Source organism: Castor canadensis, chromosome 11 (genome assembly GCF_047511655.1).
Source record: "Castor canadensis chromosome 11, mCasCan1.hap1v2, whole genome shotgun sequence".
Taxonomy (NCBI): Eukaryota; Metazoa; Chordata; class Mammalia; order Rodentia; family Castoridae; genus Castor; species Castor canadensis.
The window spans coordinates 94,123,228-94,149,035 of record NC_133396.1 but is presented as its reverse complement, the minus strand read 5'-3'; the positions used below and the strand labels follow the sequence as shown (position 1 = coordinate 94,149,035).

Sequence of the window (25,808 nt, the reverse complement as noted above, 5' to 3'; positions counted from 1 at the left end):
GAAAATTTACCTAACGAAGCCACCCATACGGATTTGTTAGAAAATTGTGATAGAGAATTCAACTCAATTACAGTGATCAAGTGATTTGTACCATTGTGGAAGGCATATGTACACACACACACACACACACACACACACACACACACGTACGTATATACCATTGTGGAAGGCATATGTACACACACACACACGTACGTATATACCATTGTGGAAGGCATATGTACACACACACACACACACACACACACGTATATTTTTTGCCGCACTGGGGTTTGAACTCAGGGTCTCATACTTGCTAGGCAGGCATCTTACCACTTGAGCCACTCTGCCAGGCCTTTTTTGTTTTGGGTATTTTTGAGATAGGGTCTCACTTTTGCCTGGTCTGGCCTTGACCCTCAATCCTTCTGACTTCTGCCTCCCAAGTAGCTAGGATTACAGGTGTGAGCCACCAAAGCCTGGTCATGGGAAATATTTTTAAAGGGAGTTCAGTATCTACAACAATGTTAAGACTTCTAGTATATGAATTCTAAGTTTTTGCGAGTAGTTGTGAAATGAATCACTAGGTGATACGATGATGATTGTTTTGAGCCCAGCTGGCCTGGAGCTCATGCTCCTTCTGCCTCAGCTTCCTGTGTACTGGGATCACAGACGTCTACTGCTGTACCCAGAGATAATAACATTTTTGCAAACCAAGAAGTCTGCTTATGATTACATCTAAATGTTGCAATTAATTTGACTGCAAATAGGGCTTAGAAGATCCCAGAAGTAGGTTTTCATGAAAACGACATGAAACAATTTACCACATACATTTAAACTTTTGGGTCTATACCACATTTCATGTTTTTCCTAAATGCTTAACCATGGAAACATATGTGTGCACACACTTGTCAAAAAGAAACTAGTAAGAATTTGACTGTTTAGAACCTCTTCACTTTTGTCATGTCAAATTCTCTAATCTTTTTTCCTCAAAGACAGACTATGGTAAATGATAGAGCACATGATCTTCAACTGCTAAATGCCAAATTTTAATCAGTTATAGTATATAGTGTTACTTAAAAAAGTTCTTTGGGGCATAGCTCAGTGTAAGAGCCTGTTTTTAGCATATGCAAGGTCCTAGGTTCAATCTACCAAAACAAAACAAAAATGTTAATTCTTGTTTCTTCATATTTTGAAGTAACTTGTTTTGCTGATTCATTTGATTGTAGTTCTAATGAATACTGGTTTTACTAGCACTTTTAGAGAAAATCTCAGCACTCCAAATTGAAGGCTGAATCAGACTGTTAGTTCTAGCATGTCCCAGTAATGTATGTCCAGTCTCGCCTTACAATGGGGACAAAGGTCACAAACCTTATGTAGGCCCTGGTATTCTACTAGGTACTTAACTTGCCAAAGCCATAGCTTATAAATCATAGAAGGGGAATTCAAATTCAGGACAGTCTGACTTGAGAGCCTTTCTGCTATGTTTTATCAGTTACTGAGTGTAATTCAAATATTTAATACTCATTATGGACCAGGCACCATGTAAAAACATTATCTTCACAACAATCTTACTTAACAATCTGTAGCTATAGGACTGGGTGCATGGCTCAAGTAGTATAGTGCCTGCCTACCAAGTGTGAGGTCCTGAGTTCAAATTCCAGTACTACTAATGTGTAAAAAAAAGTCAAGCTTCTTCATGTTAAGTTAAAATGTTTTAAAATCGTCTGAGAACATTTTCTTAGTCCTTTTACTACTCATTTCTCACTCTCTTGAATATTTCCTTCTACCTGTAGTTATTCGACCATCTTAACACTAAATAAGCATATTATTTAACCTCTCAACTGTCTTTCAGCTTGCCAAAATTTGTTTGTTTTTTATTATTTTTTTTGAGATAGAGTCTCACTATGTAGCCCAGGCTGGTCTCAAATTCATGATCCTCCTGCCTAAGCCTCCTAACAGCTTGGATTATAGGTGTGCACCACTACTCTTGGCTTTTGTTTGCTTTTATATGTACATATTTTGGCTGACTAAAACAGAAGGAGACTTAGGGTATTAATGATCAAGTATGATTTATTAAGGACAAATGGTAGAAAAAAATGTCATTCATATCCATAGATAGGTTCCTTAAAGCCATATGGAAAGAGAGACTGTTATTACAAGTTTGTTTTATTTTTTTTGGAATCAAGTACTAGTCTCTACTTACAGTTAAGATTGTGTGTGTGTGTGTGTGTGTGTGCCTTCCAATGTTAGCACAGTTAGCATCGCCTTATAAATAATCAAATAATAAACTAGGTCCCAGTGGTTATGTCCACATATAGATTGTTCCGGTGATCAGGAACTCTCTTTTATTTGAATGCTTTAGCTTTTAGTTCTTGGTTATATCTATAAAGAAAACAGAAGAAAAAACAATCACTCATAAAAACTGGTAAATTTATGGTAAGGAGAGGATGGGAGAATAGTCCATTTCTTCTTTCTTAGTTGTCAAGTGGCTATATAGTTGTAAATTTAATCATCCCAGGTGCTTAGTCAGACAAGCATTTGCCTCTGGGCTGTGGGTCATATAGTAAGATCCCAATTGCCAAAAAGTTTTTACTCAACATAGTTTTCTGTGCAAAAGTATTATTTTAATGAACTTCCTTCCTTGGGACTCATACATGTTAGGCAAGTGCTCTACCATTGAGCTACATCCCTAGCCCTATATTCATTCTTAAATTATCTAAGAATATGAAAAATATGAATATATGTATAAAGTTCAGCAAAATGTGGCCAACTAGAATGCTTTCTTTATATTCACAAAGCACCTTAGAATAAAATCAACTGGAAATGGGTTCCTGCTTGATCACTAGAAGTAAAATAATTCTTTTTTTCCAATAGGTTAACAGGTTATACATTTAAGTTTAATGATGCTAAGGACTGTTTCCTCAATTCTCATTAATCCAGAGGCAAATCAACTATAGAACCATAGTCTTTCCCCTCTATAGCTCTCTGGACTTCACTGACAATTCTTCCCAGCTTACAGTAGAGTGAAAAACAGTATTTATAGCACGACTAGTGCTTAAACTATGGAATAAGAAGGAACTTATTCCATGAAGCCCACCATACCTCCTAGATTCCTCAAAGATCCTAATTTCAAATATTTGATCATATTATCAGTATTACAATTCACAGACAATGTTAACCATTGAATAAATAGTTTAAAAAATTTCTAGTGCTCATGGAGCGCTTTCCAATAAAATCAACGACTTTACTCTAAATGTCATTTCTAATATTATACTTATACATTTAAGTCCCACTTTATTATACATAATTGAAAGCAAATGCTGTAAGGCTTTTGTTGGAAATTACTTTATAAATGTTAAGTTTTATATGTTGTCTTAATAAAAGAAACTGTGTAAAAGGGGTATCCATCCAGATAATGTACTGTTAGACTTAAACACTAAGCTTTAAACTTAATTTATAAATCCCCAGACTTTTCTAGAAATGGTAAACTTCTGCTTCAGGAACATTTGTATCTTAGCATTATATGTGAGTCTTAAAAGGTAGGCTTACCTCCAGATACGAAAGAGCTGAGTGGCTCCGGCTGCCCCCACAAAAAAATTAACAGCAAACAGACTCCAATTTTTTGGGATAATTACAAGTGAGTATCTTGACCAAATAAACCCTGTTGAAACAACAAAAAAATTTTTTAAAGGTATAAGTTCTGCTGCAGTAACATATTTGAATATTTAATATTAGAGTAAGGTAACTATAAATAAGACTATGACCTCAGTAATACAGGATGGAAGTCAAAGAAATGTTATACACTTGTGTCTTCAAAAACTATCTTTAAGTCGGTGCTATACAAAATTCTCAGGGGAACCTTTATAGGGCCAAGTGAATATTAAATGTAACTGTTTTTTCTACTTGTAAAGATATGCTCATGGCAAAACCCTGCAAATCAAAAACCCATGTAGGTACTTATTCCCAGCAGCATTCCACTGTCTCCTCCATCCATAATGCAGTAGCTTCCTAGAGATAAGTAACACTGTTAATTCCCTGTGTTAATTTGAATGTAAATGAATGTATGCATTCCAAAAACTAAATCATTAAATAAATTAATACAAAACAAAAAAACAACTTAGCTCTAAATGGGATATAAAAGACAATAATTCAATTTACCTGTAGCCATCAAAACACTGGATTGAGCAGGGCTGAGTTTTTCTGCAGGTCTGGCCATGTCAGCCAATCCAGCTAACACCAACCCCTGGAAATACACATTGTCACATAGAAAGAAAAAAGGCATCAGGAGTCTGGAGTGACTGCTTTTTAACTTTAAATTAAACATGAAATATTTATGAGACTTCCATATGCTAGTAGCTATAATTATAATGTCCATGCATTAAGAAAAACGTAGGTCATGACAAAAAACTACAATGAATTCAGAATGATCGCTCCTTTCATGTTTTCTGTCAATGTTATTCTTTTTTCAAAATAGAAATATTACAAAATGGTTTTAATTTTAATTTTTTTTTGGTTAGAACATTTTCTTTATATATTTCTTCTCTGGAACATTTTTAATATTGTGTTTTACAGAAATCATCCCACTCATATCCTCCCATCTGCATCATGCAGAAAGTTTAGTAAATTCTCATTAGAATATTAGTTATGTTACTTTATTGCAGAGGTTAAAATATATAATTAAAAATTTCTTAATTAACAAAATTCAAACCTACATAAAATGAGAGGCTAGTACGAAGAACCCCTACATACCTATCTCCCAGAGTTAACTATTTCCAGGTTTTTACTGAATTTCTAAAAGAGGTTCTAGTATGGAGAATATAAATCTGCAAAAATAATTTTGCTCCAAAATAGGAAATATAAATACTTATGAGTTTATTAAAAAAGTTTAAAATAAAAGAACACGTTTATGTAGTTAGTTAGTTAGTTGTGCTAGGGATCAAGCACAGGGCTTTGTACATGTGAGGCAGGCACTCTACCACTAAGCTACATTCCCAGCCCTGTCCTAATGTTTGTTTGTTTTTGAGACAGCATCTCACTATGCAGCCCAGATTGCAATCCTCCTTCCTCAGTCTCCCCAGTACAGGGATTATAGGAGTGTGCTGTCATGCCTGGCTCAAATGGTTTTAAATTAATGAAGTTAGTAGCTTAAGAAAGTAATGAAGTCAGTTTACAATCGCCCTTCCTACCTTCTTCGTGTCCCAATCTATTATTTTCTCTGCTCCATATCTGCTCTACTTCAGCACAATGGAAAACTGCCATAAGGGGAAGAAAAAGACTAACTTCTCTTATTCTATTGGCTTCATGCATTACACTGGCTCACTGGATGTATTTATAAAGATTATGAGCTATATTCTAACATTCTTTTTGAAAGATGTCAGCAGTTAGGATTATTTCTCTCTTATACATTTTATTTTTCTGAGATATGTTAGTAATTGTTTTCTCCCACAAAGATCTTGAGCAACACACACTCTCAATCTCTCTCTCACACTCTCTCTCTCTCTCTCTCTCTCTCTCTCTCTCTCTCTCGATAGGGTCTTGCTATGTTGCTCAGGCTGGCCTCAAGTGATTCTCCTGCCTCAGCTTCCTGGTACTACTGTAGCCACTAGGCCCAGCTTTCCCATGTTTATTTTAAAAAAAAATTCCTTTCTACTTCTATGTCATTCTAACCTTATAGAGATTATTCTACAAAATCTCATTGTGAATCTAAGCTCTGCTTATTAGCTGTTTAGCTTTGACCAAGTTACATTAACAACCTATCTTAAATTCTTCATAAGTAAAATGAGAATATTAGACCTATACTTGAAAGACTGAGGTATATTAAACAAGACAAAAAGCTTTAAAAGATTTTGCATAGTGCCTGGAAAAATCATCATTAGCAACAACAAAAATAAAAGTAGAGCTTGGCATGGTGGTGCATGCCTGCAATCCCAGCTACTTGAGAAGAGCGAGACAGGAGGATTGTGAGTTTGGGGCCAGCCTGAGCAAAAGTTAGCAAACCCTAGCTTATAAACAAAATAAAAACAAAAGAATTGGGCAGAGAAGCTAAAGTTGTAGAGTACTTGTTAGGCTCTGGGTTTAATCCCCAGTACTGCTACTTCCCCACCAAAAACAACAAAAAATTCAACAGCTAACATCTTTAGAACATAGACAAAGGAATATTATTCCTGCTACCCTTTCCTGCATTCTTAGCCTTAGGATGAGGGCAGGTCTGTGTGCCTTTTTTAACTTTATTCTGAGCTTTACTCAAATAACAGAACTGTAGATTCAGAAAGTGCTTAGAGTATAATACAAGATTATGTAAAATATTCCCTAACTTACTAAGAAAGTACCATAGTGACTAATTTAAAGGTGGTAAAATGAGTGTTTAAGAGCAAAGGCTATGGAGTCAAATAGACCTGGAGGTTTAACTCCTGACTTTGCCACTTACTAAAATGCATAGTCATTTAGTTCTTTGAACCCATTACCCTTACTTGGAAAATAGCAGTAATATTTATTTCTCAGATTATTTTTGGATGAGGATTAAATAAGACATGTATTAAACAACCTGGTACAGACAATTTGGCATCCAGAAGACTCAAACTAGCTCCTGTTGCTCTCATCAATTAAAAGATGTTTTCGAATGTCTAAAGCCCATGTTTCACATTTGTGGTTCCCTTCCCTCTCCTCCCTTTCCCTCCCTCCCTCCTTCTCTCTCTCATTTTTCCAATATTTTATTGCTTATGTGCCAGGCTGGGTGGGGTGGCATACACCTGAAATCCAAGTACTTGGGAGACAGAGGCAGGAGGATCATGAGTTTGAGGCTAGCCTAGGCTATATATTGAGTTTACGACCAGCCTGAGCTACACAAGAAGACTGTTTGAAGCCCACCTCAAAAAACACCCACCCAACATATATCACGTGACACTTTTAGAGAAGGAGTGTTAGAAAGATACCACCATAGACTATACCCCAACTTCAAAATGCTTAGAGATAGCAAAGTCGTTAGGATCTTAAACTGAATTAATCTATATAACTAGTTCCAGCTTGAAAAGGAAATAGGAATTGAAAATCTGCATACTAAGCTATATTACATGCTATACTTTCAAAAGCTAAGTAACAGGTGTTGTGCAAAAAAGACTATAAAAATAAAGAAAATTTTCTTAACTTTCTTTATGTACACTTCCCAGGCCAGCCAATTTTTTCATGCCCATGGCATGTGAACACTTACGGATAGTGGGCCAGTCTCTAGTGCACTCATGCATTTTTTTACTAGCACACAGTACTGGATTTCAATGCACCATTTTTATACATGCATATAACATACTTTGATCATGTTCACCCCTCCATAATGCTCTCTTATCCCATTCTCGATTCCCTTCCTCCTCCCCTAATAGTGTCCCTTCTACTTTCATTTCTTTAACATTCCACATATGAGAGAACACATGTGATACTTGTCTTTCTGAGTCTGGCTTATTTTGTTTAACATGATGGTCTTCAGTTCCATCCATTTTCATAGGGCTAGAGAAGCTGGTGGCTCACACCAGTAATCCAACCTACTCAGGAGGAAGAAATGAGGAGGACAGCAGTTGGAATCCAACCCTAGGTAAATAGTTCATGAAACCATATCTTGAAAAAAACCCATCATAAAAAAGGGCTGGAAGAGTGGCTCAAGTGGTAGAGTGCCTACCTAGCAAGTGCAAGGCCCAGAGCTCAAATCCCAGTACTGCCAAAAAAAAAAGAAAAAAAAAAAAGAAGTGAGCAGTTCTATCCATTTTCCTGCAAATAATATAATTTTGTTTTTATGGCTGAATAATACTCCACTGTGTATATATGCCACATTTTCTTTATTCATTCACCTGCGGATGGGCACCTAGGTTAATAATCATTACTTGGTTGTTGTGAAGAGTGTCACAATGTCATGGTGTGCAGATGTCTCTGTTCTATGCTGACATTGATTCCTTCCAGTATATACCCAGGGTATTCATGTATTTTTGCTTTCATTAGGTGAACTGTAGTATTACCAAGTCACTGTGTCTGTCCTCAAGTCTATTTATGCCAGTTCTACTGTTAATATAATTTGCATAGTTGGCTGCAATTATTAGGTTAACAGGTGACATCCACAAAGATGGTTATTTTTGTGAATACCAAATTTAGTGTGAACAAAACAAATGTAGATTTGGACAAAAACCATATAAAATTTAGCAGCTTTCTTTTCTCATACCGTTTCGAAGAATCTATGAACTTACTCTGCTTTAAAGAAACCTAAACTGAAAATTCTATAAGGTGCACTATGGTATAATTTATCCTAGATAGGAAAGATTATCTGGTTTCAACTACAGTGGCTAAGATGAGCTTTACCATAGATAGTTAAGTGTCTGAAGAAGTATGGTCTGAGAGTCAATACAGAACACATGTGGCTTGCAGCAGCAACTGCTGTGTCATGGAGAGACTTACCAAAGTTCAGGGTAAGAAAACATACTCATATGTACAGAAAGCACGTATCTCATGAAAAGTTTCCCCACCAGAGAACAAGACACAGAAGTTTCTATTGCTATGCTGTTTTCAGGAGACTGTGCATAATTTCAACATGGATTTAAAACAGATGTTTGTGAAGGAGACAAATAATTAAGAAGGCACTTCTGAGTACATAATACTGTCAGTGTCTCAAAACACTCACTGACCAGGACAAACAAATACCAAAGTTACTGATAAAAACCAATGGTTATGGTCAAATTAAAGGTCAAACAGGTCCCCTAATTTATTGCAAATATATGAAATCAGTCTTACTTTCTCAATGATTGTGCTTGTAACAATAATCCAACAATTGATTCTACTTTATAGATACATTACTATAAAGTTTTTTTTTCAGTGTTGGAGACTGAACCCAGGTCCTCATGCATTCTAGGCAAGTTCTCTACTTCTGAGCTATGCTCCTGACCTCTAATTACTTTAAAATTTAGGTGTAAAATAGGTGTGAAGAGAAAAGGAAGGAAATAGTGTAGTCTGTTCCATCAATATAAGGGCTGTTTTTGTTTTTTTTTTGCATACCAATTTTTTTTTTTTGGGGGGAGGCAGTAGTGGGTTTGAACTCCAGGGTCTTGTACTTGCTAAGCAAATACTCTACCACTTGAGCCACATCTCCAATACCACCACACTATTTTTGTTTTGTTTTTTTTGTTTTTGGATGATACCAATTAAGTTTTTATTTTTTTTCCTTTTTCTTTTATTATTCAAATGTGCATACAAGGCTTGATTCATTTCTCCCCCCTGCCCCCACCCCCTCCCTTACCACCCACTCCGCCCCCTCCCCCTCCCCCCCAATACCCAGCAGAAACTATTTTGCCCTTATTTCTAATTTTGTTGAAGAGAGAGTATAAGCAATAATAGGAAGGAACAAGGGTTTTTGCTGGTTGAGATAAGGATAGCTGTACAGGGCATTGACTCACATTTGATTTCCTGTGCGTGGGTGTTACCTTCTAGGTTAATTCTTCTTGAACTAACCTTTTCTCTAGTACCTGTTCCCCTTTTCCTATTGGCCTCAGTTGCTTTTAAGGTATCTGCTTTAGTTTCTCTGCGTTGAGGGCAACAAATGCTAGCTAATTTTTTAGGTGTCTTACCTATCCTCACCCCTCCCTTGTGTGCTCTTGCTTTTATCATGTGCTCATAGTCCAATCCCCTTGTTGTGTTTGCCCTTGATCTAATGTCCACATATGAGGGAGAACATACGATTTTTGGTCTTTTGGGCCAGGCTAACCTCACTCAGAATGATGTTCTCCAATTCCATCCATTTACCAGCAAATGATAACATTTCGTTCTTCTTCATGGCTGCATAGAATTCCATTGTGTATAGATACCACATTTTCTTAATCCATTCGTCAGTGGTGGGGCATCTTGGCTGTTTCCATAACTTGGCTATTGTGAATAGTGCCTCAATAGACATGGGTGTGCAGGTGCCTCTGGAGTAACAGTCTTCTGGGTATATCCCCAAGAGTGGTATTACTGGATCAAATGGTAGATCGATGTCTAGCTTTTTAAGTAGCCTCCAAATTTTTTTCCAGAGTGGTTGTACTAGTCTACATTCCCACCAACAGTGTAAGAGGGTTCCTTTTTCCCCGCATCCTTGCCAACACCTGTTGTTGGTGGTGTAGCTGATGATGGCTATTCTAACAGGGGTGAGGTGGAATCTTAGTGTGGTTTTAATTTGTATTTCCTTTATTGCTAGAGATGGTGAGCATTTTTTCATGTGTTTTCTGGCCATTTGAATTTCTTCTTTTGAGAAAGTTCTGTTTAGTTCACTTGCCCATTTCTTTATTGGTTCATTAGTTTTGGGAGAATTTAGTTTATTAAGTTCCCTATATATTCTGGTTATCAGTCCTTTGTCTGATGTATAGTTGGCAAATATTTTCTACCACTCTGTGGGTGTTCTCTTCAGTTTAGAGACCATTTCTTTTGATGAACAGAAGCTTTTTAGCTTTATGAGGTCTCATTTATCTATGCTATCTCTTAGTTGCTGTGCTGCTGGGGTTTCATTGAGAAAGTTCTTACCTATACCTACTAACTCCAGAGTATTTCCTACTCTTTCCTGTATCAACTTAAGAGTTCACCACACTATTTTTGAATACTTTGAGCAGAACTATTAAAGATGATCTATTCAAGCTTATTTATTTTTAAACTGATGGGACCTTTTCTCAATATATAAATGTGAGAAAAGAACTGCTTCCTAGTTGTCTATAAAACCCAATTCCCAATCCACTAATCTATTTTGATCTTCTCATTGTATAGCTGAGGAGATAAAATTGTCAGACTAAATTTGTCTAAGTTTGTAAGACTAAATTTGTCTAAGTTTGTAAGACTGAGGCATACCCAATTCCCCTCTAAATTCTTAACTACTTGGATTTACAGTTTCTAAAAAGAGAAGTAAAATAGTCTACAATTCAACAACAACAAACAGCTTGACTAAAACTTAAAAAAAAAAAGGCGGCAGGGCAAAGGACATGAATAAACATTTCTCCAAAATTTTTTTTTCAATACTGGGGACTGAACTTGGGCCTTTGAGCCAAACTTCCAACTCACAACAGAAGAACAAAATGTCCTGTATACATGCAATTCAACAGTGGCTACTCCTCTGGGGGTTGTCTTTGGCAAGAGTTATTTTGCCTTTCCTTCCCTTTGCTTGGTATTCTTAAATTCTAAAGAGAAGTTGCACCTAAATGATCAAGATGTTATCTGCTACACAATCTTTCTTTATATTTAGAGAACCCAGACTATCTGGTAACCTTCAAATTATACCTAAGTACATAATGCCCCTTTTTCAGTCCTGTGCATCAACTAACACAAAGCATATAAATTGCTGTGAGGTTTAACTTTCAGAAAAGTGCTATGTCTCAAGAACTATGGGAACTAATTGCAGAAGATTAGGTCCACTGTGATGTTTTAGACAGAGGGAAAAAGAAAAAAAGGAGACAAACACCCTAGATGATGAAGACTTTGCCTAGAATGTAGTCAATCTCTTGGTACACTGCCTCCCTATACCCCCCTATAAAATCTTTTCCTGTACCTGAGTCTCGCAAGACATTTTTTGGGAGATAATAGCGCCTTCTCCATCTTCCCCTTCCCCTTATTTTTGTGGTGCTGAGGACTGAACCCAGGGCCTTGCACTTGCTAGGCAGGAGCTGTATCACTGAGCTACCTCCCCAGCCTTGCCCAATTTCCTTCTCACCAACTCTCCACTCTGTAGCATTGGCTTTCAAGCAGCAAGCAGCTGGACCTGGGTCTGATAACACAATGGAATTCTATTCAGCCATCAAATAAAGGAACTTTTAACATATGCTACAACAAAGATGAAACTTAAGGACATTATGCTAAGTGAAATATGCCAGCCACAAAAAGACAGAGTCTATGATTCCACTTACATAGGGATCTAGAGTAGCCAAATTCATAGAGACAAAAAGTAGAATGGAGCTGGGTGTTGGTTGCTCATGCTTGTAATTCTACCTACTTGGGAGGCAGAGATCAGGAGGATTGAATTTGGAGACCAGCCTGGGCAGATAGTTTGAGAGACCCTCTCTTGAAAATTTCCAACATAAAAAAAGGGCTGGTGGAATGGCTCAAGTGGTAGAGTGTCTGTCTATCAAGCATGAGGCCCTGAGTCCAAATACCAGTACTGCCAAGAAAACCCCAAACAAACAAACAAATAAAACTAGAATGATATTTTACAGGGGGAAGGGGGAAGAGTTGCATAATGGTTATAAAGTCTTCATTTTGCAAGATGCAAAGTGTTCTGGAGACTGGCTGCATGATATGAATGCATTTAGCACTACTGAACTATATATTTAAAAACTGGTTCAGATGGTAATTTAGTATGTATTTTGTCATATTTTTAAAAATGTTTGCAGACCAGTAGTTTTCAAACTTTAGAGGCCATCAGAATCACACGGAGAGGTTATTAAGACACACCTTGCTGGCCTACATCCCCAGAGTTTTGGCTTAGTAGATCTGCGATGGGGTCTAAAGATTCACATTTCTAACAAGTTGTCAGATGCTGTTACTGCATGTCCAGGGATGACACTTTGAGAAACAGAGATAGAGACTGAAACTGGTCCTTTCAACCCAGTATCAGTGATTTGCTACAAATGCCAACTGTGATGATTTTTTTCCAGTTCAATGAGAAATTTAGGAAAGAAAATTCTGGTGTAGAGTAAAAGCATTGGACTTGCAGTTTATTTATATATATTTATACCTATTTATCTTTTTTTTCCTTTTCTCCCTTCTCTTCCATTCCCTTTCCTTCTCTTTCTTTTCTTGTAGTAAAGATTGAAACAGGGACTTGTGTGTGCTAGATAAACAGTCTAACCCTGAGCTACAACCCAAACTTACTCTTTGAGACAAGATCTCACAATGTAGGCTAAACTGTCCTCAAACACACAACCCTCCTGCTTCAACCTATCAACTGCTGGGATTACAGTTGTAGGCCACCACGCCTGGCTCCAGTCAAGAAAGTACAGTTCTGCCCACAACTGTACATTTTGATAAGAAATATGTTCCTAGAAGACCTCTTATCTAAGGAGTTGAGAAAAACTAAAGCAAGTAGTATGCTTTATGCAGTGAAAATGATACATCTGAGAATATCTGCAGTAAAATTAGTTAGAGGCATAACAAAAATATTTTTAAAGTATGTCCTTCATGAAATTTAGCTCCAATTAATAAGTTTCTATTAAGAATACATTTTTCTAGTAGCTTCTGCTAAAAGTTAAGACTTACCCATTTCATAATTGGAGCCCAGAAAAATACCGTCCTGGGGCCTGAGATAAATAAAAAGAGAAAAATTCAGGAATAAACCAAATATTTTATATACACATGTCTTCTCCCTCCCCCCCCTCCAATGATAATGGAGTTTTAACTTAGGGACATTTGCTTGTTAGGTAGGCACTCTACCCCTTAAGCCATGGCCACAAGCCCTTTTTGCTTTAGTTATTTTTTGGATTGGGTCTTGAGCTCTTTGCCTAGGATCAGAACACAATCCTATTTATTAAGCCTCCTGCATAACAAGGATTGCAGCCATGCACCACCACACCTGGCCTATACATGTCTTCTAACAGCCATCACCAAATTTCAAAACACAAAGATTTTTCAGTCTATTTCTAGCCATTTTTACTGTTTTTTGTTTTAACATTTAGAAGGATACAACAGTGTTATAGTATCAGTCTTTCACAGGATTTGTTGTGATCTCCATGTAAATTATTTGTATTTGCGACCTGTTAAAAATTAGGTAAGACATAGTGGAGATGGCTCTGGAAACCATTCCTAGAGCTTTGCCTTTAACATGGAACTTAATGTTAGTCCAGTCACCATTGGTCTTCAAATTGGGAAAATTGAAAATTATGAAATTTTAGAGATACAAGCTTTAGTAGATATATATATTCACTAATTTTATTAGTATTTATAACTGTAAGTGACATTTTACTATAATGTATCTCAGATACGTATGACAAATATTTGTCAACAGAATTGATATAGATTCAGTTAATCTATATCAATGTCTAGGATAGATATTTTATCGTATGCATCACAATGAGAGTTCTGTACATTCTACTAAAAAGTTAATGAACTTTTTTTTTAAAAAAACAGTGCTGGGGATCAAATTCAGAGCTTTGCACATGCTACATAAGCATGTGCTTATGTACACAGCGATACATTCCAAGTCCAATGAACCGAATTTTAAAGTTCACATGAGAAAGAGGAAAGAGTACTTAGGAACTTCTTCATAGCAGAGTCCTTGTTTTAGCCATCCTGGTACCCATCTGCCCTATGTATTGAAAATAATTCTTGTTTTATTGTTTATTAATCTAGAATTTGAGATGCACAATGTTTCAGAACTGGAAGGAAACTCTTTCATTTTATCAGAGATGCTCCCGGTCCTACTCAAGTCTTGCAGCTTGTAAGCAGCAGACTGTGTTAGAACCTCAGTTCTAAGATGCAAAGGGTTCTGGAGACTGACTGCATGATAGTCTGCAAATCCTTTAACTAGTGCTCTTTTTACGTAACTCTTCCTAATTACACAACTCTTTTCACCCTCGGGGCATACAGTGAGAGGCCAGAAAGAGACTCTGTCCAGGGAGTTTAAAATGTAATTTAACTTGCTAAGTCCTATATATACCAGAACATTTAATATGCTGTGCATATTCTTATAATTGGATCAACAAAATGTATTTATTAATGTACACACTGAGCAATGTTCCATAATACAACAGTGATTTATAAGCAAATTCAAGAAAGTTAAAACCTATTGTATCCATCATTATTATTGCTGCCTTTACATTATACTTTACTTTGCAAGAATAATTAGTCTCTCCGGATCACACACACACAAAAGGTCACACTGAAAGTTTGGTGTCACCTTCTAGGTATAAAATATTTTACTTCTCTTCATCCTCTCTCAAATAATACTTCTCAGGGCTAACAGATAAAGATGCATTTATGCCTTTTCCACCAAATAGTACTCATTCTCATTATAAGATGTATTTCTGGTCACATGCTTAAATAACACTTAAAAGGTACAACTGAGTTAGAACTATTATTTAGAAATGAAACAAAAGAAGAGAACCACATTAAGATCCAGTTGTAGTTCTGGGTCTAGTTTGCTGCAGACAAGGTCACCACTCCTTCATCTGCCCATAATAATTACTGCATGACTTACAGTGTACCAGGCACTGAGGATACATTAGTGAAGAAAATACAGTGCTGGCTTTTAATGATCTGACAGGAAGACTATTTAAGTAAAATCATGTCTGGAAGCCATATAAAAACAATTTATAGAAAGTTAATTCTTAAGTATTTCCATCGAAATCATACTAGTTTCATTCTTTGGTAATACCAGCACACCAAATGAAAATGAACCCAGTGGTAACAATCCTATTTTGATAATTCTTTTTTTTTTTTTTGGCAGCACTGGGTTTGAACTCAGGTCCTCACACTTGCTAGGCAGGCACTCTTACCGCCTGAGCCACTCTACCAGCCCAACGATCCTGTTTTGGAACCACTATCAAAAGAGTTGGTTGACAGCCAAGTGTGGTGGCACACCCCTGTATTCACAGCACTCAGAAGGCTGAGGCAGAAGGATTGCAAATTTGAGGCCAGACTGGGTTACACAGTAAGACTGTCTCAAAAGAAAAAAAAAAAAGTAGTTGGTTAATTTTAATATTAAGCAGAAAAAATTAGAAACATGTAAAAATAGTTGCTTTCTCTGTAAATTTTTCTTATTGAGTAATTCTAGGAAAATATCATAGTCACTATGAGTTTATAGTTCATTACTTGCCTTTTCCATTAAGTGATAGCAACATTATGTATCTTGGACTATTTTTTCACAATTTAAGACTCCTTGATATTTTTTGCCCTTCTCAAACTAATTCACATTATTCTTACAGCTAAATCCATTAACTCAATGTAATCTGAGTACAACAGGATTTAAAAATCTGCCCACAGTACACTTTAAATAGTAGTGGTGTATCTACTTACCTATCAAGATTATGATTTGAGGTTAGTAGCTTCATACTTGCATAAACAGTATTAACATTAAATGAAGAAAGCCAGCATAGAATGCAGTCTACATTAATTGGAGTTTATTATCCTAATTTCTAAGTAAATATTTATTTCCACATATAAATACATTAGTATGTGCACATATAAATACACTTTGTAATATACTAGGCCCTCTGTACTTGTGATCTCCAAATCTGTAAATTCAACCAATGGGAGACTGAAAACATTTGGAAGCTGAGTGTGGTGGTACATACTTGTAATCTCAGCACTAGGGAGGCTGAGGCATGAGGATCTCAGGCTAGTTCAAGACTAGACAGAGTTACATAGTGAGTTCCAGGTCAGGCTAGGCTACACAGCAAGAACTATCTTTTATTTTTGTACTTTTTTATTGGTGGTACTGGGGTTTGAACTCAGGACCTTGTGCATGCCGGGCAGACTCCTGATCTACCACTTGAACTATACCCCACATCCAAGAATCTGTCTTTAAAAAAATGAGAAAATATTTGGGAAAAAAATTTCACCTGAACATGTACAGATTTTTTTCTTAAGATTGTCTCCTAAGACAATATAGTTTAACAAGTATTTGCATACCACTTACATTGTGTTAGGTACTGAGAGTAATCTAGAGATGATTTAAAGTACACAAAAGGACATGCTCAGATTATGAAAATACTACACCATTTTATTTAAGAGTCTTAAGCATAGTCACATTTTAGAGTCTTGGAACCCAATCCCTTTTGGATAACCAGGGAGGACTACTGTAAAGTCAAAAGTTCTTTTTATCAGGCTGATATTTAGATATTGGTAAGTCTGGTTTACCTTTTTTATTAAAATGTGTGCTGCTGAGGACTGAACCCAGGGCCTCAAGAATGCTAGTGGCTTATAGTTTAAGTTTGCTGATTTCCTACTTTAATTAAAAAGTTCCTCTACCGCAATCTAAATCTTCTTTTTTTATTCTCCAATGGAGCTGGATACCATCTTTAAAATAATTCTTCAAAAAAAAAAAATTCTTCAAATACTCCAAGATCGTGGCACAGACCCTGTCTTTCCTTCTGAGGAGAAACAACTATTAATGCTAAAGTTCATTTTCTCACAAATATCTGGTATTTAGTCATTTTCATGTTTTCCTGTGTACCTTCACATTTTCCATATTGTAAGTTGTGGAAAAAATCTGGAGACAGTGCTGAAATGGTTGATGAGAGAATTTAAATTTAATTTTGATGTTTACACTTAAGTGAAAAAAATCTACAAATATTCAATTTCTAGTTTACTGTTCTCATCTTTTCTAAGCATGGTTTCCTAAGTTCTGTACTGTACTGAACACACCCACCATTATATTTAGAATTCTAGACAGATCCCTTTCTTTCTTTCTGATTGGGAAATAACTTTCTTCTTTGATTAAGTTAGAATTTCAAAGAAACTTTTACTAAGGAAAAAATAATTTTTTTTTTTTTAAACAGGGTCTTGCTATGTAGCCCACACTGGCTTGGAACTTGTGATCATCCTACCTCTGCCTCCTGAGTGCTAGGATTTACAAGCATGTACCACTATGACTGGCCAAAAAAATGGGGGGTGGTGGGAAGAATTTAAAAGATGAAGGCATTGTGTTTGAAATATAAATTTTGAATTCTAATTTACTAAATTTCAGCTGAGGTCAGTGCTTCTCAAGTGAGAGTGATTTTTGCCACCATGGGGCCGCTCCACCAGCCCCTTTTTTGTGTTGGTTATTTTGGAGATAGGATCTTGCAAACTATTTGCCTGTGCTGTCTTCAAACTGTGATCTTCCTGATCTCTGCCTCTTGACATGATAAGATGACATTTTTAGTTGCTACAAATAGGTGGTGGCAATGGTGGTACTGGCTGCTGCTATTACTACTGCCATCTAGTGGGTAGAGATCTGGGATGCTATTAAATATCACTGTCCACTGCAAAGGATCATACAGCTCGAAAAATGTCAAGAATGCAAAGTTAAGAAATTCTCTTACCTAAATTGACAAGGTAGGTGAATATTCAGCTAGCTTTGTGCTGTTTTATGGATCTACACTTGAGCTTATGCAGCCCAACATTCTGCCTTGTCTTCACGTAACTCTCATCCTTCAAAAACTCACCTTGGGTTTCATCTCAAGGATGCCTTCTTTAACATTGCCGGGTTAGGCTAAATACGCATGCCTTCAGCTTTCAAAGCAACCTGGATATTCTCTATTTTCTGTACTAATGAAAATGATTATACATGTGTCACTTTAACCAGACAATAAATTCCTTAAAGTCTATTTCTTAGTCTTCCTTGACAAATATTTGTAGCAGAATTGACAAATATTTGTCAACAGAATTGATACAGATTAACTATATCTAGGACAGATCCTAATGAAAGATAATCACACTTTAGGTCTGACCTAGTTGTCTAGACATTGCTTCATTGTCAAGGTTAGAATTTGCCATTTACTTATCTCCAGGGACACTGGGTTCCCTTACACCAAGGTTTTACCGGATTTTACTCACTAGTTACTCAGACTCTTGAACCATGGTGCTCTTCCCACAGCCATAATGCACTGATTTATAATTTAATCTTTTCAAACTCTTCTGCAATTTACTTTAGATTGACCTTCAGGGATTCCTATCACCAGACTTAGATCATTTTTCTTTGTTATGCCAGAGTGTCTGGGTCATGTTCAGAATCAAATACTAAGTTCAGTTTTTATCCTTGTGGGAAGCTTGGTTTTATCACTCAAGGGATGTCTTCTGGTCTCTGGCTAAATGGGTACTCATACTTTGAACTCTTCTGGAGACTTCCTGTTTTCCTATTTCAAAACTAATACTTCTTCTGCTGCCACCCCAAATTGTTTTCTCGGTAAGGTCTCCTAATAAGTTCTTATTTTTCCTTTCTTCCTTTCCTCTTTTCCTTCTCCCTACCTCTTTTGGCTTCTTGAGACAGGGTTTCACTATGTAGCTCAGGCTGGTCTCAAACTCATGGTCCTCCTGCCTGTTTCCTTTAGTGCTGAGATTACAGGTGCGTAGATTCTGGTTTCTTTGTAAGCTTAAATGGCTGAGCCTTTGGGGTTAATGAACACTGCAGTTTTCCAGTAGGTTTATCTGGTAACTAATTTACTCAACTGTTTCAAGCCAGGTGACAGTTTAAAATTATTAACTGTTACATAGTTAATAATTTTAACAGAACCAAACAAGAAAAAGCAATAAAAACTTCAAACATGAAAATAAGGTTGCCAGAACTTTGGATAGAGAGTTATTTTAGTTAGTAATTTTTTTCCAACAAATCCAAATTCTAAATTAGTAGCAAATACATAAGACATTCTAAATTGCTAGTTTTCTGAGATACTGGAGGATGCTGATAGGTAATAACTAATCAGAGCTGGGCATCTATAAAAGCAAACAAATAATTTTTTTCTTATTTCTTATTTCCTTTCTAAAAAGAAAAGGAAAAAATGGTTAGTAATACCCATTTTTGTTTTTCGAAACAAAAATTTCGAAAAAAACTTAGTTTACCCTTTCATTTGATCACAGCTAATTATTTTTTGCTTTAAGAGTAAATAATAAGACAAATAAATTTAGACATGTGTGAATTCAGATGTAGAAAGCTGTCTTCCAGAAAAACAATCAATCAACAGTGGATAGAATAGTGAGGAAAAATTACAACTTAACTTCAACAGTTGAAAGTTTTGATGAAATAAAGCATTTAGAAACACTAAATATCATCAACCATATCACTCAAATGGTGACAGTGGCCTATGTTACTCCAGACCCTGAAAAAACAGGTTAGGCTCTAATTACTTAGCTATTTTCATGGGAGAGCATAAAAACAAATGAGACAATACTACCTTAACATCAGGATAAGTAGAAGTATAAATTAGAGATACCTTGATTAAGTGGAAAATTTTAACTGCTGAAAATACAATGAGTAAAAAAATTCATTTAATAAGAAATTTAATTTAAAGCCCAAGATGAAGGAAAACATGCCCCCAACTGTGGTGGTTAATCTTGATTGTCAATTTGATTGCACTGAGAAACACCTAGGAGATTAGTAAAGCACACCTCTAGCTGTGTCTGTGAGGACTTTTCCAAAGATGGTAAGATCATGAAGGCGCTGACTTAATGAACAGGTTAATCTACTGATGGATTAAAAATCTGAATGGTCTATTGGGATGTGGGAACTCTGGAAAGTGAGGTCTGCTTGGAGGAAGTAGGTCACTGAAGGTGTGCTCTTGGGGACTATATCCTGCCCTGGCTCCTTTCAGTTGCAGATCTCCTCTGCTTCTTGTTAGCCATTATGGAAGCTGCTCTACTACACATCCCTGTTAAAATGGACTGTAACCTTTGAAACCATGAGCTAAAATCAATCTTTCTTCCCTTAAGTTTTTCTGTCAGGTATTTGATTAGAGCAATGATAAAATACACGATCAGATATGAATGTACATTCTTTTAGACAAAGAATTAACTAACAACACATTTTATCTTTTTTCTTAAAACTTAACAGAAATTGAAAAAGCCTCAAATGTTGACAATTTAGAAATATATATTATGAACTATTTAAGAATAATGAAAATATAGAGAATAATAAAACGGTTATTTTTTCTGCTTTATTGCGTTGTTATTATTTCTTTTCCTTTGCAATACTAGGGGTTGAACTCAGGGCCTCCTACTTGATGGGCTTGTGCATTACCATTTGAGCCAGGCTGCCAGCCCGCTTGTCTTGTTTTAAACTAAAACGGATGTTTTAACTACTTTTGAGACAAGGTCTCTTTATATAGCCCAGACTGGCCTTGAACTCATGAGCCTCTTGCTTTAGCCTCCCCAGTGTTGGGGATTACTGGTGTGTACCACCATGCTCAGCTTGAAACTGATGTTTTTTAAAATGTAAACTTTTTATAGACGATTTTAAGAAAGTCTGCAAGTGAATACCATAACCAAATAATAACAGACATAAAATTTCAAACAAACTAACAAATACAGCTTACATTGGTATACCTGATGAACTAAATTATACTTCCTAATTTCTTTATCTGAGAGGAATTAGTGTTAGTGAAATATATGAGCTCTATCCAGAAAGCAGATCATATATATTAATGATTTTCCCCTAAGAAAAAGACTTCCTTCTTGGAAAAGAAAAGGTAATTATTACACACATGTACACATACAACTGAACTGAGATCTCCACTATATCCCCACACAAGAAACAGTTTTATTTATTTTATTTTATTGTTTTTACATTTACTTACATGTGTATATGTTATTTGGGCCACCTCTCCCCTTTCTGGGCAGAACCTGTTCCGCCCTTTTGTTGAAGAGAAAATTTAAGAGGCAACAAGAAAAACATAGTGTTTTTGCTAGTTTGAGATAAAAATAGCTATATAGAGGGATTCCTAGCATTGCTTCCATGCACATGTATATTACAGCCCACACTAGTTCATCTCTACTAGACCTCTTCACTACTTCCTTGTCCCCTTCCCATAGTGGCCCTGCCAGTTTAAAAATTACTATATTCGCTCCTATACAGTGAGCACATCAACCACATTCAAGTTTTAGGTTCCCTTCCCTTTCCCTATTCCTCCCATGTGCATTCTCCCCTTAGTGTATGACTCATGTCCAATAATGTTACTGCATTGAAAAACAGTTTCTTACTAAATGTTTTGAGGTCATAAAAATCACTACCTTCTCATTACCTTCTTATACCTTTCATAGCACTCCTCTATTATTACTTTTTTTTTTTCAAGTTCTTTGACACTAAACATAGAAAATACAGATATTAATGGGGTACCATGCGATGTTCTGAAACATATACACACTTTGTAAGGTTTAAATCAGGTTAAGTATCTATCTTTTCAGATACTTATCATTTCTTTAGAGTGAAAACAATCAAAGTTCTTCTATTTTTTTGTTTGTTTGTTTGTTTTGAGACAGGGTCTTGCTATGTAGTGCATACTGGCCTCAAACTCTCCATCCTCCTTCCTTGGCCTCCCAATTGATGAGATTACAATGTGCACCACTATGCCCAGCCTCTTCTATTTTTTTTTATTGGAGATACACAGAACATAATTGTTATCCACAGCCACTCTACTATTCAGGAGCATACCAGAATTTCTTACTTCTAACTGTAGCTTACTACCCATTGATCAATCTCTTCCCATCCTTCCCTTTCTTTACTTTTCTTTCTTTTTCAGTACTGGGGTTTGAACTCAGAGCCTCATGCTTGCTCTTGCTAGGCAGGCGCTCTACCACTTGAATCACTATTCCAGCCCCCTTTTTTTATTTTTCAAGACCCCCCACCCCCTTACTTCTTTATATTGTGTAAGTCTACCTGTTCACTATCATGTGACCAAACTATATAGAATATGTAAAGGTTAATTTTTGACAAGGGTATTGACTGCCAAAAATTATTCTTTTTATTTTTGGTGGTACTGATGTTTGAACTCAGGACCTCACACTTGCTAGGCAGGAGCTCTACCACTTGAGCCACTCCATCAGCTCTCATTCATTTTTATTTATGCTAAAAAGCTAGTTCTGATTTTATACTAAGAACATAATTAGGCTACCAGTGTTTCATTTTGTGCACATGTTGGGATGATTCAATAGCTCACATATAACAAAGAAATAACACTTTTAAACTAATGATTTTCCCCCAATGGTATTTAACCCTGTTTTATTACTATTATGAAATAACCAAGGCAGGCTATTTTATAAAGAAAAAAAAGGTTATTTTGGTTCATGGTTATGGATGTGCTAGATCTAGGGGCCTTACCTGGTCATGGTTTTCTTGCTGACAGAGTCTTGAGGTACAGACCATCATATGGCACAAGACAGGAAGAGTAGGTATGAATGGGTATGTCTGATCTCATACTCTCTCTCTTAAAAAATCACCAGGACTCAGTCACGCTGGTGGTGGGGGGTTCATTTAATAACTTTATCTAATCCTAATCATTTCCCAAAGGCCCTATCTCCACATACCATAGTCAGATTAAATTTCCACTTTCTTAAGACTTCACAATAGGGATTAAGTTTAGACACAATAGGAATTAAGCCTGGAGGGACGCTCAGACCATATGCAAAGCATGCCATCAACTAAGCTGTTAAGTAAACATTGGGCAACAAGATTTCAAGGTTATTTCTCTGACAAATACCTAGAGTATAGCAATGCAAGTAGTTCCTTTGGAGCTACATACTTTTATATCTAGTTAGGTGGTAGTGGGAGCTTATCTAGGACACATTTAGTTACAAGTCTATTCTTTTTCTACAGAGGCAGATCATGATGTGTCAGGAATACATAAGCAAATGGATGGTAAAGGCCTCAAAATTCTGATCCATATATTAATGTTTAAAGACATTCTTGATGCTACCTAGAAATACTTGTCAGTGATAAAAATAAGCCTCAAAAATTCAGAATCAGCAATTTATAATTTTCAAATAATATTGTAGCCTTGCACAACATTCAAAAAGTCCCTTGTGTGTGGATTTAGTCTAATGGTTAGAGGGTGATTCAATATCAAATACTATGCAAAATAGTATGCAAAGGGAATATGTACCCTGGATTAACTCCTTGAACAATAATTAGTATTTCCTCAGAATTTATCCAATACTAATGAGTCAGCAGTCATATTTTCCATGCTTGGCCATTTCTACATTAGGGTGCTACAACTTTCCAGTCATAAATTTTTGGTGATAAGTATCTTTACTCTGCATATTCAAAAGCTTAGATGGGAGAGAACTAACACTTGTTGGGAGTCAAAATGCAAACACAGTGCTGTATGTTTTACAGATATTATCATTTAGATTTCACAACAATTCCTTAAATGGTGATAATTATTTTCCCTATTTTATAGCTTGGAAAACTAAGGCTTGGAGAATTGAAACTCAAGGTCATGCAGGTCAAGGCACAACCTAGGTCTGTCAGGCTTCCAAACCGGTATTCTTTTTACCACACTGGAAGAACTGAACCAATCCAAGGATAATGCACAAAGTACTCTTCAATCTGAGTGTTGAGTAAAGTATTATAAGTAATAATTACAGGTGGCTAAAACCCAAAGCCTTGAAAAGCTCAACAAAAGACTACCTTCCAATTTTGTATTATTTCAAGTAGTTTAAAATTGCTTCACCTCTACCTTGATCTTATCCCACAGCCCACACAAAGTGTAAGAGGGTCAGAGTTGATGCCATAGAATTCAGTTAACTCTGAAATGCCTTGATCATTTACAGAGTATTGCTCAATTATCTCTCCTGAAAATCTTTGCTGTAAAACAGCACAAAACACAGTGTACAAACACCTAAAAGGTAACTCAACTAAATAAACAATCTCTTGTTAAAGACGAGTTTTATAATGAGTTCAATACTGCAGTAAATAATACTAAGTAAACTAAAGTATAACCCAGAGAGCTATCCATCATTCCATTATCACACTCAAATCAGAATTGGCAAGGAAGCCCAGGCTCCAGAGAGCTGATTCACAGTTAGATGTGGGTGTAACTAAACAACCATCCTAATGACACCAACTGCAGAATATAGATTTAAGTACGTCAGGGAAAAAAAGGCACCTTCTCAGTAGCACTTCAATCTTTCAGTTTATAGCAAGATTTCCTATTTGATAAATTTTATGCTTCTGAAAGAGGCCTCAGAATATATCAGGTTTTATTCCTCAGCCAAATAAGCATCATTACTTCCCATTTTATGGAAAAAAAATTACCAGAATTGTAGAACTGTAAGTATAGTTGGAGGGGATCTTTCAGTTTCTTACAGAATTTTTTCAATCACAAGAATACTGTTTTTTAATACAAGAAAGAGCTAACATTTACTGAGCATTTCCAAAAAATCAAGCATATATGTTATCTATGATTCTCGCATGGACCGCATTCTACAGAGGTCTCGGATTCTGTCCAAGGTCACCCCTATAGGAAGTGGCAGAGCAGAATTAGTCTCATTTGCCCCCATAAAAGCGTCTAGGTAACAACTTGCTCGGTAACTGCATAAAGTCAGACTTAAAGGAACAAACAGGACCTAGGGGATGAAGAATGACCGTGACTATGAGACCAGGATACCGCGTCCAGTTTGGGGGAGGGAGAGCTCTCTCTGCAGGCCTTTACCAGTATGACCTTTACTCCAAAATCTCCGACCCAACTTTTCCCCACATGGCTTATAGTTCGCGGAGGAAAAAGGATGCGGGAGGAGAATGAGGGTTTCATGGTGGTCCCCGACTCTTTTATGGCAGAAGTTGAGAAGGATCAAATCTGGGGCCAGGTCCGGAACTTCGAGTCGTGCTTAAGGAAGCGAATGCGACAAAGGTCGGGAAGGGCGCTGACTTGAGGTTCTGGGGTTTAGGACATATGCGGGATGGGAGAAGATATTTCATCTTCATTTTTTTAGGGGAACGGGATTGGAGCTCTGGCACACCTCCAAGGAGACTTGTCAACAGGCCTGTAAAAGGCCCTACATTTTGGAGGGAAGATCCCGATGGGAGCCATTCTAGGATCGTTACCTGCCGGGTGGTTGTACAACGGCCGCAATTTGTCGGGCAGCATCAGCTCCACTTTATCGAGGACCCGGTGGTAGGTGGCCCGCAGGCCTCGGACACCAGCGGCTGACATCTTGGCCGCCTAGAGATCGCGGGCAGCTGGCTGGGAGCGTCGCCGTGTCCTCGTCCCTGGATGGCAACGAAAAGCAACTCGTCACTTTCCCCTGTCACAGCGCCTTGCGTCCGCTTCACCCCTACGGCGCCCTTCACTCAGCTTGCCGGGCGGGGTGAACCACCCAGACGCCAGCACCCGGAGAAGGCTGAGGGGGCGGAGGCTCTGCAGAGCCCGCCCCAGCCCGCC

The 25,808-nt window shown here is 36.9% G+C and overlaps 1 protein-coding gene across 1 annotated transcript; it reads right to left on the bottom strand.

Annotated features, from left to right (window-relative positions):
- Positions 1-2,031: 2,031 nt before the first annotated feature.
- Positions 2,032-25,725, bottom strand: Mpc2 (mitochondrial pyruvate carrier 2). Its single transcript, XM_020178887.2, has 5 exons — positions 25,472-25,725; positions 13,219-13,259; positions 4,138-4,222; positions 3,529-3,640; positions 2,032-2,361 (listed from the first exon to the last, which is right to left on the bottom strand). Exons 1-5 carry the CDS (start codon positions 25,578-25,580, stop codon positions 2,325-2,327), a joined length of 384 nt encoding a protein of 127 aa, XP_020034476.1. The 5' UTR covers positions 25,581-25,725; the 3' UTR covers positions 2,032-2,324.
- Between the last annotated feature and the right edge of the window lie 83 nt (positions 25,726-25,808).

Coding starts and splice junctions, on each gene's coding strand:
- Mpc2 (XM_020178887.2), bottom strand. CDS start 25,580: ATGTCAGCCGCTGGTGTCCGAGGCCTGCGGGCCACCTACCACCGGGTC. Junction 13,260..25,471: donor GTTGTACAACCACCCGGCAG/GTAACGATCCTA, acceptor TATTTATCTCAG/GCCCCAGGACGGTATTTTTC. Junction 4,223..13,218: donor GGGCTCCAATTATGAAATGG/GTAAGTCTTAAC, acceptor GTGTATTTCCAG/GGGTTGGTGTTAGCTGGATT.